Here is a 12486-nt window from a genome sequence, read left to right on the forward strand (position 1 = left end):
TTAGATGCAGCTCTAAAATGTAACCCCTTTCCAAGGGTAATTGCTTATTAACCAAAGGTGGGGGGAGGGGATGTAGTATAGCACCTAGATTGAGGCATCATTACAGAGTTACAGCCAGGAGGTAGGGTGAGCTGGAGGTCAGGAATGTGACTAAAGCTTTCTGAACCTGGGATGGACTCAATAACCTTGCCCAAGTGGAGAGCAGTGTGCTGGGCTGGGACAACTCCCTGTGTCAAATAAAGAATCCATACGTAGAATAATACTTTATTAAACAACCTGAAAATATGTTCTTTTGGCTTTAAGTCTTGTAAAATGAGTGGTAAATCAAAGATTTGTTTTCTAGTCTCTGAGGATGTGTGGTTATATGTGTCTGTGTTTATAGTTGCTTTTGCTTTTTATAGTCATGTTAGCCCTACTTTAATTAATATGTAAAGTCTTATTATTCTAACAATGCTACAACCTGAATTAAATATTCCCTGAGTCGAACAATCTGTTCCTCCAAGCCTGTCCCCCTCCCTGCCCTAAGTTTGCTCCTCAGCCTCCATTAATGCTGGGTCTTTAGGGACCACTAGCATCCCTGTTGTTTCAGAGCCTAGAAATGAATGTTGGATGGTACTTAAGTCCCTCTGACCTATGTACCCTCTAGCTGAGGAGTTTCTCTAAGATGTGCCTGTGGGGGGAGGTCTTGGCAGTTCCGCTTCAGAGTTCTGCACTTCGCACTGCAGATGCCTGGAAAGTAAACATGAACGCATTAGATGCTCTCCTGCCCTCCCCACAACTACTCAAGTTGGGTTAAAAACTCAATTTGCTTCTATCAACGTATATTTCTTGCAATGCACTGGCCTCTGTTGAGGGAGGCGATGTGAAACTGGATTTGGGATTATTGTAAAGACTTGTTGCAGAAGGTTCTTTATATCCTTCACCATCTCTTTACGAGCATTCACAGGAGACACTTCTTTTTCATCTTAGTAGCAGGAGGTGTGGTTCTCTCCAGGAATGGCACCATAGATTGGGTGAACTGATCAGAATTTTCTCTTTTGGGTGTTTAGAAAGTCTGGAACCAATTTTGGGATCCGTCCTTAGTAAGTTTATTTTCTAGAATGCATTTTTATACTTGCCTAATTCATGGTTCCATTTTATGGCAGTTTCCCTAATATACTTCTGAGTTATTTTGCTGTATGTGTGTATGTATTTACCTTTTTATATACCGTTTGTATATCCTAACTCCTTTTTGAAATAAGTTCTGATAAAACTAAATAAATACTTAGGAGATAGGGCTATGGTTAGGGGTCAAGAAGTTCAAGGCCAAGTGTTGGGAAATGGGCACCAAAAAAAACACAAAGTCCCCATTTACTGTTGGTTCCTCTGGCTCCCCACATGCTTGATTTTGCCCTAAGGATATTTTTCACTCCTTGTAGCCCATGGTGAAGATTCCAGCCTGTAGCCAAACTTCTGTCCATCCCCAACGGCCAATCCTGCCACCCAACCTGTTCTCTGTGTATCTGGCTTCCTTACCTCTTCTTGAGGCTCGGGTGCTGGGACGTTACTGTCTTCTGGAACCGCAGAGAGGTGAAGCTGGAGGCCTTGGCTCTACAAAAGGAAGAGTTCTGCCAGTGAGAGGTGGCTCAACCTGCCCAGCCTTCAGCTTGTGGGCCTTACACTCACTCTATAAAAGTCACAGACAATGCAAAGGGCCAACACACAATGTTTTGCACTACAGCCTGAAGATGTCGGGGAAGGCTATACTGTCATCCTCCTTCACAGATCAAGAAACCAAGATTCAACGGTGAAATGACTTGCTGGGACAGGAAACCAGATCTTTGGACCCCAGAGTTACTTCCATGATCAGATACTGTGTGATTTGTGTGACGTGCATCTGTATGTTTATCTATGTGGGAGTCTGTGAGGGTATAAATATAGGTCTTAAAACCACCACCTACCACTTTTAGACTAACCCTCCTCAAGAATGCACTACAACTCTCACACTTAGATGATCCTAACCTATGGCAGTGAGGAGAGGCAAGTGGTATAATGATTTCTCTGGGAAAAGTTCTAGGTTCCGCGATGGGAACCCAAGGTGTGGGAAGCCCTGTCTAGGAACTGCTAAGCCAGGGGAAGACCTTGGCACTCTATGCTTTAGAATGAATTTATTTTTTTAATTGAAATTTAATTCACACACTATAAAATTTACCCTTTGAAAGTAGAACCAATTTCTATCAGGGTGTCAGCCATTTGAAACTTTGTGATTTCTCCTTGGAGGAAATTTTCCTTCTTCTTACTCCTTCCTCTGATTCCAGGTCATGAATTACCTCAAAGGTAATACCACCTCCCAGAAAGCTATCATTCTCACTCAGGTAATTCAAATGCTAAGCAAGAACAGATTTCCTCACAGTCATCTTTTTATTTACCTATTTTTATATGTGATATGTCCATAATTCTGCTTGAGAGAAAATATGATTTATGAGGCATCTGCAAGGGAAGTAAACATGTCTTGTAGGACACAGGCTTTGGTGACAGTGATAGGCTAGATTCTAAGATGCTCTGATTGTTTAATTCCATAGGAAAAATTTGTCTCCTTAGCCAGTGACCAAAGCAATCCAGAGGAGAGGCTGGGAGTGAGAAAACACTATAAATCTCAAATCTAAGGAGGTGGCCTCGGGAAAAAAGGTTGTGTCTTGTACCTCTTTCCCAAGGAGAACAGCGTTACCAGCCTGTTCCTCAAATAGTCAGACAGCGTCTTGGCCCCCATAATCTCCCCTTCAATAAGATTACTCCAAGAACGCAAATTTGTCTTATTATTCGCCAGAGCCAAAGAGAACTTTACTCTATTGCTGTCTTCAGACTAAAATCATGTGTGACAAAGTCAAATTTAGATTCATTTTGGATTTTCCACTGTTGAGTTACTCTTTCCAGTGCAGAAAAGTGAGTAAACTTTACCTACTCAAAATCCCACATTTACCCTGTGCTTATTCACTCCCCACAAGCCCTGCACTTCTCTCTAATCAGCATGGCTACCTCAGACTAGACACCAGCCAAGGGAAAGTTTTGTATCTTGCTCTGTTAGGCCCTTCAGTACCTCATGGGACTCATGACTCAGGGCACAATAACGGTGATGACTTAGATTTTAGTACCTCAGGGGAGTCAGCCGAGATAAGCTTATTGTGCTCTTCATCCTCTTCCATCTTCCTCACGTAGCCAGACTCTGAAAAAACCTGTGGATCAAAGTGGACAATGTAGGACAGTCCCGCACCTTCACACCCTGGATGCCACCCTGGTACCCTCTGTCCGTGTTAACTCCTCTCAGATAGCAGGCGGCCCCCAAGGGAGCATGGTCAACCTTCAGTTAGACATGGCAGAAGTGGGGTGGTGTGAGCTGAGGGGTACCAGCCATCTCATACTCCCAGGTACCCACACGACTCATGCCCTGGCCTCCTTCATTGCTCTAATGTCACCTTCTCCGGCCACTCTGTCTGAAATTGCAATTCAGCCCCCATGCCCTGTTGCCTTCCTCTACTTAATTTCTCTTCCACATCTCTTATCACCACTAATTGTAATTTTACTTAGTTATTCTGTTTCTTGTCTATCTTCCCCTGTCCCCCACTAGTGTAAGATGCAGGAAGGTAGAGAATTTTGTGTTTTGTTCACTGTAATACCCCAGCTTCTAGAAAAGTACCTGGTACATAACAGGGGCTCAGTAAGTAATTGTGGAATGAATGAATGATTCTTGGTGCCATCTAGTCAGATGTGTCACCCTAATCTCTACAATGCACCTGACAGGTGATCATATATCCTTAGCTTTTAACATCAAGGAAGGAGAACTATTTCTCAAGGTGGCCTGTCCCGTTTCGGTTTTTGGAAGCCCTTTGTGTCCCCTTTCTCCTATATTTAAAAAAATGTTTATATACCATTATTTTAACAGAGCTAATTGCTGAAAGTTCCTCTTGTATTGATCTAAAATGTACTTTTAAAAATCTTACACATAGGGCCTAGTTCTCATAGAACAAGTCAAATCTCTCTATGATAGCCTTTCCATGTAATTTGAATAGAATATGACTTGATTTCCAGATCCTTCACAGAACTGGTTGCTCTCTAGGGCTTCCGTGTCTCTATTTTAACACAATTATTTTCTCATTCATATTCTCAATCTTTCAAAAGACCATCTCTTTTGCTTTCCTTCCTCTGTGAGTTCCTTATTCTAGCTCTCTCTCGTCATAGGAGATATACCTTGGAAATTTGCTAATGCCCTTGTGCTTGGGGTCTATTTACCATAGTTACAAGTATGACAAACTGAAGCAAGACCCTCCTCCCCTCCCCCTATTAAAAAAGGTAAAGCTCAGGATGCCAGTTGTACATGCTTTATATTGGAACTCCCAGGACTTGACGCAAAAAAAAAAAGAGAAGAAATTAGTAGGAATCTACTCATAATGATATTAGAGATAAGCCTTTTTCAGAAGTCAATTACCCTGAGCATAGGTCACTAAATTAGTTGCTATGAAGATGTGAATCTCCAGAACCAAAAAGATGACAAGGAGTATCCTTGAGACTATTATATAATGACACAAAAGCTGATCAACTGTTACCTGACTATAGTAAAGATGATCTACGTGAAGGTTTAAAGGAGAACAAAGACTCAATCAGATGCACTCTCACCTCAGGGACCATTGAGGCAGGGGAAGTACAAAGTTCTTCTGGGTTCACACTGTCGGTGTTTTCTTCTTCTTGGGACTCAGAAGTTCTTACTGGCTTCTCTGGTGGCTGTACCTCAAAAAAGACCTCCGAGGAGGCCCTAGGACTTGGAGTCCCAGCTCCCAAGGAGGCGCTGGAGCTGGTGGGTGAACCCTGGTCAGAGGCTGCAGGACTGCAGGCTGTGTTCCCTGAGGAGGTCCTATGGCTGGGAGTGGCTCTGGGTGGAGGAGGCCTATTAGGGGGTGCTGAGGTCCTCTGGAGAGAGGCTCTCTTCTTTAGCTGTTCAGACCCTTCACTTAAGGTTCGGGTTCGGAGGACTACTTCTGGGAGAGATGAAGGCTGCTCTGAAGGGATCAGAGCTCTGTCTACTGATGGAGCCGGGGAGCCGGGGGCAGCTTCCTCCTGGGACTCGCCACCCTCAACGGTGGGAGAGGGCTGGGCCTGGGTGGGGCCATTGCAGACTGGCAGAGGCTCTTCCTCTTCGGAGGAGCTGGCTTCAGCTTCTTCCTCCTCCATTTCCTTGTCTTTGAAGAGCTCTTCTTTCATTTCAGATTTGTCTTCTCCCTGGGCTGGATCAGATGTCAGCTCTTCTTCACTTACTGAGATGGAATCCCTCGCACTCTTCAAGGGAGGTACAGAGGGACTAGTAGGTGAGGTAAGAGGGCTGGAGACTGAAGATGTTTGAACTGGGGAAGAGATGACTAAGGAGCGCCTGCTGTGGCCAAAAAAAAGGAAGGGTATTCAGATTTACGAGAGCCAAAACCTGCAAGTTTTATTGGGTATTTTAAACACCCCAAAATAATGATGCCTGCATGGAATAATAAAACAGAATAAAGCAATTTAAAATGATTCTGTATAATTTGCAATAATGCTTACGTTATAAAGTGTAGTGAAAAAAGGCTATAAAATTTTATCCACATCACAATCTCAATTATGTAAAAACACACAAAGAAAAAGAGTGGAAAGTGACAGCAAGATACTAACAAAATATTTTCTCTGGGGAAAAAGATTCATGGGTGATATAGAGTTGATCCTCATGGATTCTGTATTTGCAAATTCACCTATTCCCTAAATTTACTTGTAACCCAAAATCAATACTTGCGAAGCTTTCATGGCCATTCATGGACATGTACAAGTTGTGAAAAATCAGCGCCTGACAGCACTTTCCCAGCTGAGGTCTGACAAGGAAATCCTCTGCCCTCTTGGGTCAGCTCTCATACTTAAATATATCCTTTTGCCATGTTTTTTACATTGTTGTGCTTTTTGGTTGGTGATTTTGCTGTTTCAAATGGCCTCCAAAGGCTAAAGTACTGTCTAAAGACTGTGATGTGCTTTACAGAGAAAATATGTTACATAAGCTCTTTTCAGGCTTGAGTTATAGCACTGTTGACTGTGAGTTCAGTATTCATGAATTAACAATATACTGAGGGTGCCAAAAACATGTATACAAGTGGACACTTTGATCAGTGTTGCTCAAGCAGTAGTTCACCGTAATCAGAAGTGTCTGGACGCTGATGGTAACCACTTTGAGCACCTCTTGTAATTGCAGAAGTCAAACGTGACTTGTATTCATCTTTTGTTATCGGTATATATTGACTATTACAATTTTAATACAGTTTTCCTTTCTTAAAACGTGTAATGATTTTTTTTGGCACCCTCTGTATATATTAAATAAGGTGTCTTGAAACAGAAACACACAAAAGACAAGATTATGTACTGATTGGCTGATGAAAATGTTGGGATCAGGGCTTCACAGAAACCTAACCCTGTATTTCCCCTAGGAACAATGGTTCAGTACTCACTAATATATACTTTATAGAACACAACTACCATGAATAACAAAAATTGACTATAACATTTATGGAGTATGCTGGATACTGCGCTGAGTACCCCTACAGCCAACATCAGCTTGAATCCTACTCATCTCCTTAAGTGCCTCCTAGGTACTCATGGTCCACCAACTGATTAAGCAACCCACAAATATTTACTTGACAGGTACCAACTATGTGTTGTGTCCTGGGCACAAGAATGGGAGATAGGGATAGGAAGAAAAAGACAGAAACTTAGTTCCTGCCCTATGAGAGTTTCTTATGTGACTTAAGCTGAATGATATAAGGTTCTTTCTAGCACTAGCATTCTAGGGGTTGGTAGGTTTAGAAGGCCCAGGACATATCAAGAAAACACCAGATTTCCCTACAAGGTTCTGGGACATCTTGGAGTTAGTAACGGTAAGTTTCAGATGAATGGACATTAGAGAGAATTCTGGTTTTTAATACTGCAAAGAGGAGAAACAGAGTTTTTGGAACAAAAGGGAATTCACAAAGGAAATCTACATAGGCCCCTCAGTGATTCTTTTTAATAGTCTGTAACTAATTGCTAAATGAGTAGTATAAGCAACAGATGTGAGCCCTATTCTTCCTTCAAGTTCCAAGCTCAGGCTCTCCATCTCCTTAAAGCCTTCCTTGATCATCCACACATTGGCAATTAGTTACCTTTCTGGATTTCCTACTGGTCTCATTAGGCTCTTTGGTCTCATTAGGCAATTTGTATGTGCAAGTTTATATCGTTGTCTCCTTAGGCACATTTTCTGTCCTTCCAACTTTTTGTAAATCACTTCAGGAAAAGGACAAATTTCCCTATGTCTTTGAATCCCTAACTCTTGGTTTAAAACCTTACTTATAGGAGGAACTTAATCAAATTTCTTAAACAAAGGCTTCAGAATAAGAAAGTGATCACATTCTGAGGGACCAGTGAATTGCTTACACTTACTAGCATAAAGAATGTATGAAAGCAATAGGTACCACAAAAAAAAGAAAAACAAAAAAAGACAGGAAAAAAATGAAAAATCAAATCATAACAGACTGAGAAAGGATTTTGTAATGCATATTATTAAAGGATCAATATCCAGAATATACAAAAACCAAAACAAAACAAAAACAAAAACCTCATATAAATAAATTTTTTAAAAAAGGGTAAACAGATTTTCCCATCAAGATGGCGGAGTAGGTAAATGCTGTGCTTGCCTCCTCTAACAACTGCATCAAAATTACAACAAGTGGTACCTCGGTTTTTGAATGTCTCTGTTGACAAACATTTTGGTTTATGAATGCTGTACATTTTATGGATCTATGGTATCATTAGATGGTAAAACTCATACTAAATTTGCAGTTTTAGGGGTTGATTTTAAAGGTCTGGAATGGATTAATCCATTTTGCATTACTTTCTATGGGGAAACCATGCCTTGGTTTTCAAACGTTTCAGAACTCGAACATTCTTCCGGAATGGATTACGTTAGAAAACTGAGGTACCACTGTAAACTATAGTCAGAACAACCATCATTGAGAATCGCCTGAAGTCTAGTTGAACACAAGTCCTACAACTGAGAACACACATGACCTCGAGACTGGTAGGAGAGGCGGAGATGTGGAATGGGCTGGTCCCACACTCTTATGTGGCGGTTAAAAATTGGGAGGGATATCTCAGCTGTGGAGGTAACCCCAGAGGAGCGAGAGGTCCCAGCCCCACACCAGGCTCTCCAGCCCATGGTTCCAGTGCTGATAATAAAAGTCCCCACAACTTCTTCTGCCTGTGAAAAAACAGTGAGTGGAGTGCTGCTGGAGGCCTTGGTGCTCCTCTTAAAGGGCTCACACACAGGCTTACTCACTGGCAGACTCACTTGCTCTGAGTTCCAGTGTTGGGGCAACAGCTCAAAAGGCACCAGGGACGTACAGGGAGGAACTGAGTTGTCTGGCTTCAGATCAAGGACTGGAGGGGCAGCTTTTACCCAGACAGAAGTGCTGGCAGAAGTCATTATTTCTTTGTTGAGCCCTCCACACTCCCCATGTGCAAACACAGGGAGCTACCATGTCTGAGTCTCCATAAACCTGGCTAACATTGTTTGTGCTGGTGATTTCCTGAGACCCCACCCCACCCAACTTGTGGATCCACCGAAGCTGCTTTTCCATACAAATGGCCTGTCTTGGCTCATGCTGTGGACTTTCCTAAAAGTCTCTCAAAGGTTCACAAAACCCAAACAAGCAGCATCTGGTCTCGGTGTGTTTTGTATCTCTTGCTGAGCAGCCCCAAGCCTGGCACTAGCAGTAGCCAGCTTCAGTTTGCAGCTTGGCTTATCCCAGGCACCTCCAAGTCCAGCATTGGTGGCTGCCATCTTGGATTGCTTTGTGCATCTTGGATTGCTTTGTGGCTCATGCCAGGTGGCCCCAGGCAGGACACAGGCTGTGGATGAACTTGGCCTGTGGTGGGGCCCCTTCCAGAAGGCACCGGGACTGGCACACCTGGTGGTTGGCTTCAGACCCAGCTGGAGCATCATCTGGCTGCCTGAAAGGGTGACACACCCAAAGGGAAGACGGGCAGGTACCAAATCCCTGCTAAATAAAATTCTGCTCCATAGGATCAGCCCCTGCATAACAACTCCTCCACTGTAGTCTCAGCCAGTCCTAACAACCAATCAGCCAAAGGGTCAATCCCTTCCACTGAAGTACAAACAGCAACCAAGGCTCAACTACAACAGGAAGGCATACACAACCCACACAAAGGACACAACTGGAGTACCTGGCTCAGGTGACCAGGGAGACTGTGCCACTGGGCCCCACAAGACACCCATTACACAAGGTCACTCTTTAAGACCAGGAGACATAGCAGCCTTACCTAATACATAGAAACAAACACAGGGAAGCTGCCAAAATGAAGAGACAAAAAAATGTGTGTTAAATGAAAGACTAGAACAAAGTTCCAGGAAAAGAACTAAACAAAATGGAGACAAGCAAAATGGAGACAAGAAACAGATTATAAGAATGCTCAATGAACTGAGGGGCAGAGTAGACGAACTCAGTGAGAACTTTAACAAAGAGATAGGAAACATAAAAATGGAGATAGTAAGCATAAAAAAGAAACAGTCAGAAATGAAGAATACAATAACTAAAATGAAGAATACATTAGAGTGAATTACCAGTAGATTAGATGAAGCAAAGTATCAAATCAGCGATTTAGAAGGTAGCAGAAAACACCCAATCAGAAGAGCAAAAAGAAAACAAAATCCAAAGAAAATGAGGATAGTTTAAGGGGCCTCTGGGACAACATCAAGTGTACCACCATTCACATCATTGGGGTACTAGAAGGAGAAGAGGGAGAGCAAGGAATTGAAAACCTATTTGAGGAAATGATGACAGAAAACTTCCTTAACTTGGCAAAGGAGATAGACAAAGAAGCTTAGGAAGTGCACAGTCCCAAACAAGATGAACCCAAAGAGGCCCACACCAAGACACATCATAATTAAAATGCCAAAGCTTAAAGACAAAGAGAGAATCTTAAAAGCAGCAAGAGAAAAGCAGTTAGTTACCTACAAGGGAGCTCCTATAAGACTGATTTCTCAACAGAAGCATTGCAGACCAGAAGGGATTGTCACAAAATATTCAAAGTGATGAAAAGCAAGGACCTACAACCAAGATTACTCTACCCAGCAAAGTTATCATTTAGAATTGAAAGATAGATAAAGAGCTTCCCAGAGAAGAAAAAGCTAAAGGAGTTCATCAGTACCAAACCAGTATCACAAGAAATATTAGAGGGACTTCTTTAAGAAGAAGAAGAAGAAAGATAAAAAATATGAATAATAAAATGGCAATAACTATGTATCTATCAACAATTACTTTAAATGTAAATGAATTAAATGCTCCAATCAAAAGATAGAGTGGCTGAATGGGTAAGAAAACAAGACCCTTACATATGCTGTCTATAAGAGACACATTTCGGATTGAAAAACACATACAGACTGAAAAGAAAGGGATGGAAAAAGCTATTTCATGAAAATGGAAACAACAACAAAAAGCTGGGTAGCAATACTTATACCAGAGAAAGTAGACTTTAAGACAAAGGCTATAACAAGAGACAAAGAAGGACCCAGTAATTCCACTTCTGGGTATCTATCTGAAGAAACCCAAAACACTAATTCGAAAAGACATATGCATCCATATGTTCGTTGCAGCATTATTTACAATAGCCAAGATATGGAGGCAACCTGGGTGTCCATCAATGGATGAATGGATAAAGAAGAGGTGATACATATATACAATGGAATATTACTCAGTCATAAAACAGAATGAAATCTTGCCATCTGCAACAACATGGATGGACCTAGAGGGTATTGTGCTGAGTGGAGTAATGAGACAGAGAAAGACAAATACCATATGATTTCACTTATATGTGGAATCTAGAGAACAAAATAAACAAACAAAACAGAAACAAACTCATAGATACAGAGAACATTTTGATGGTTGCCAGCTGGGGGGTGTTGGGAGGATGGGTGAAAAAAGCGAAGAGATTAAGAAATACAAATTGACAGTTACAAAATAGTCATGGAGATGTAAATTACAGCATAAGGAATACAGTCAATAATACTGTAATAACTACATATGGCGTCAGGTGGGTACTAGATTTATTGGGGTGATCACTTTGTAAGTTATATAAATGTCTAATCACTATGTGGAACACCTGAAACTAATATATTAATACTATTGCATGTCAACTGTAATTGAAAAATAAAACAATTATTAAAAAAAGGTAAACAATGCAAATGAAAAATGTGAAAAAAGAATAAACAGGAGTCACAGAACAGGAATCTTAAATGGCTAATAACAAGATAAGATGTTCAAGCTCACTAGCAATTGTAGAGATGTGAGTTAAAACTGCAAAAAATTCCATTTCATACCCATTAGCTTGGAAAAATTAAGAAGTCTGACAGTGTCACATGTAGCAAGAATATGGAGCAATGGGGGCTTTAATCGCTGTTGGTGGGTTATAAATTGGAACAATCACTTTGAAGAATAAATTGGCTATGGCAATATCTAGTAAGGCTGACGATGCCCAACTGCACAGACTCTGTGACTCAGCAATGCCACTCCCAGTACACACCTTAAAGAAGCTCTTGGTAATTGTCACACACACACACACACACACACACACACAAATGTAAAATGTGTTCACTGCAACATTATTTGTAATAGCAAAAGCTGGAAAACAATCCAAATGTCCACCAGCAGGAAGCCAGATAAATAAAATGTGAACTAGCCATACAATATCATCCATAACAGTATGGTAAGGAAAGATCAGAGCTAGTAACACAGAGTTAACAAGGATAAATAAATCTCACAAACAATACTAAGAGAACAAAAGCAGTTGCAAAAGAAAACATACAGTATAATTCTATTTTTATAAAGTTTAAAAACATGCAAAACAATATTTTCTGTGTGTGCATGTATGTGTATAATAAAAGTAAAAAGACATGCATGGGAGTAATAAATACTGAATTTAAGATAGTGATTACCTTTGTGGGGCAGGGGATGGGCAGGAAGAGAAAGTGAGTGGGTAAGGGACACCGGCAGCTTCAATTATATATATAATAGTTGCTTTCTTAAATTTGGTGGCAGGTATATGGCTATTTGTTGTACTATTCTTTATACCTTTAGTTATAGCTGAAATATTTCATAAAAAGATAAAGAATTTACATAGAGACATCGTATAAACAACAAACAATATCATGTATACAAACACAAAGGAAAGGCCAGGATTTGGGACTCGAGACGAGAGTTGAACACATTCACACACAGGACAAGTGAAGCAGGAAAGTCTCAGAAGTTGCTCACCTTGATAGTCCCTTCACCACAAAGACCTTGTTGGAATGTTGCTTCTCCAGTTTGCTCATCACCTCGTAGAGATTGTGGTTCAGCTAGAGCCAGCAAGAGAGAAATGAGTACTAGACACATGGCACCTGAGGCTGGCACGTCC

General features: G+C 41.2%; 1 protein-coding gene across 2 annotated transcripts in view; it reads right to left on the minus strand.

The window, feature by feature from the left end:
* Positions 1-248: 248 nt before the first annotated feature.
* BIN2 (bridging integrator 2) overlaps positions 249-12486 on the minus strand; it is a 30463-nt gene continuing 18225 nt past the window's right edge. The window contains exons 9-13 of one of the 2 annotated variants that reach the window (XM_074325680.2): positions 12345-12427; positions 4651-5398; positions 3132-3212; positions 1516-1590; positions 249-729 (exon numbers count right to left, since the gene is read on the minus strand). In XM_074325680.2, coding sequence (XP_074181781.2) covers positions 700-729; positions 1516-1590; positions 3132-3212; positions 4651-5398; positions 12345-12427 — 1017 coding nt within the window. In that variant the 3' untranslated portion in view covers positions 249-699. Of the gene's footprint in view, positions 730-1515; positions 1591-3131; positions 3213-4650; positions 5402-12344; positions 12428-12486 lie in introns of both variants that reach the window. The other variant, XM_019724544.3, reaches the window with a different exon arrangement.

This window comes from Rhinolophus sinicus, chromosome 1 (genome assembly GCF_057876585.1).
Source record: "Rhinolophus sinicus isolate RSI-liver-muscle chromosome 1, RSI-T2T, whole genome shotgun sequence".
Lineage (NCBI taxonomy): Eukaryota > Metazoa > Chordata > Mammalia > Chiroptera > Rhinolophidae > Rhinolophus > Rhinolophus sinicus.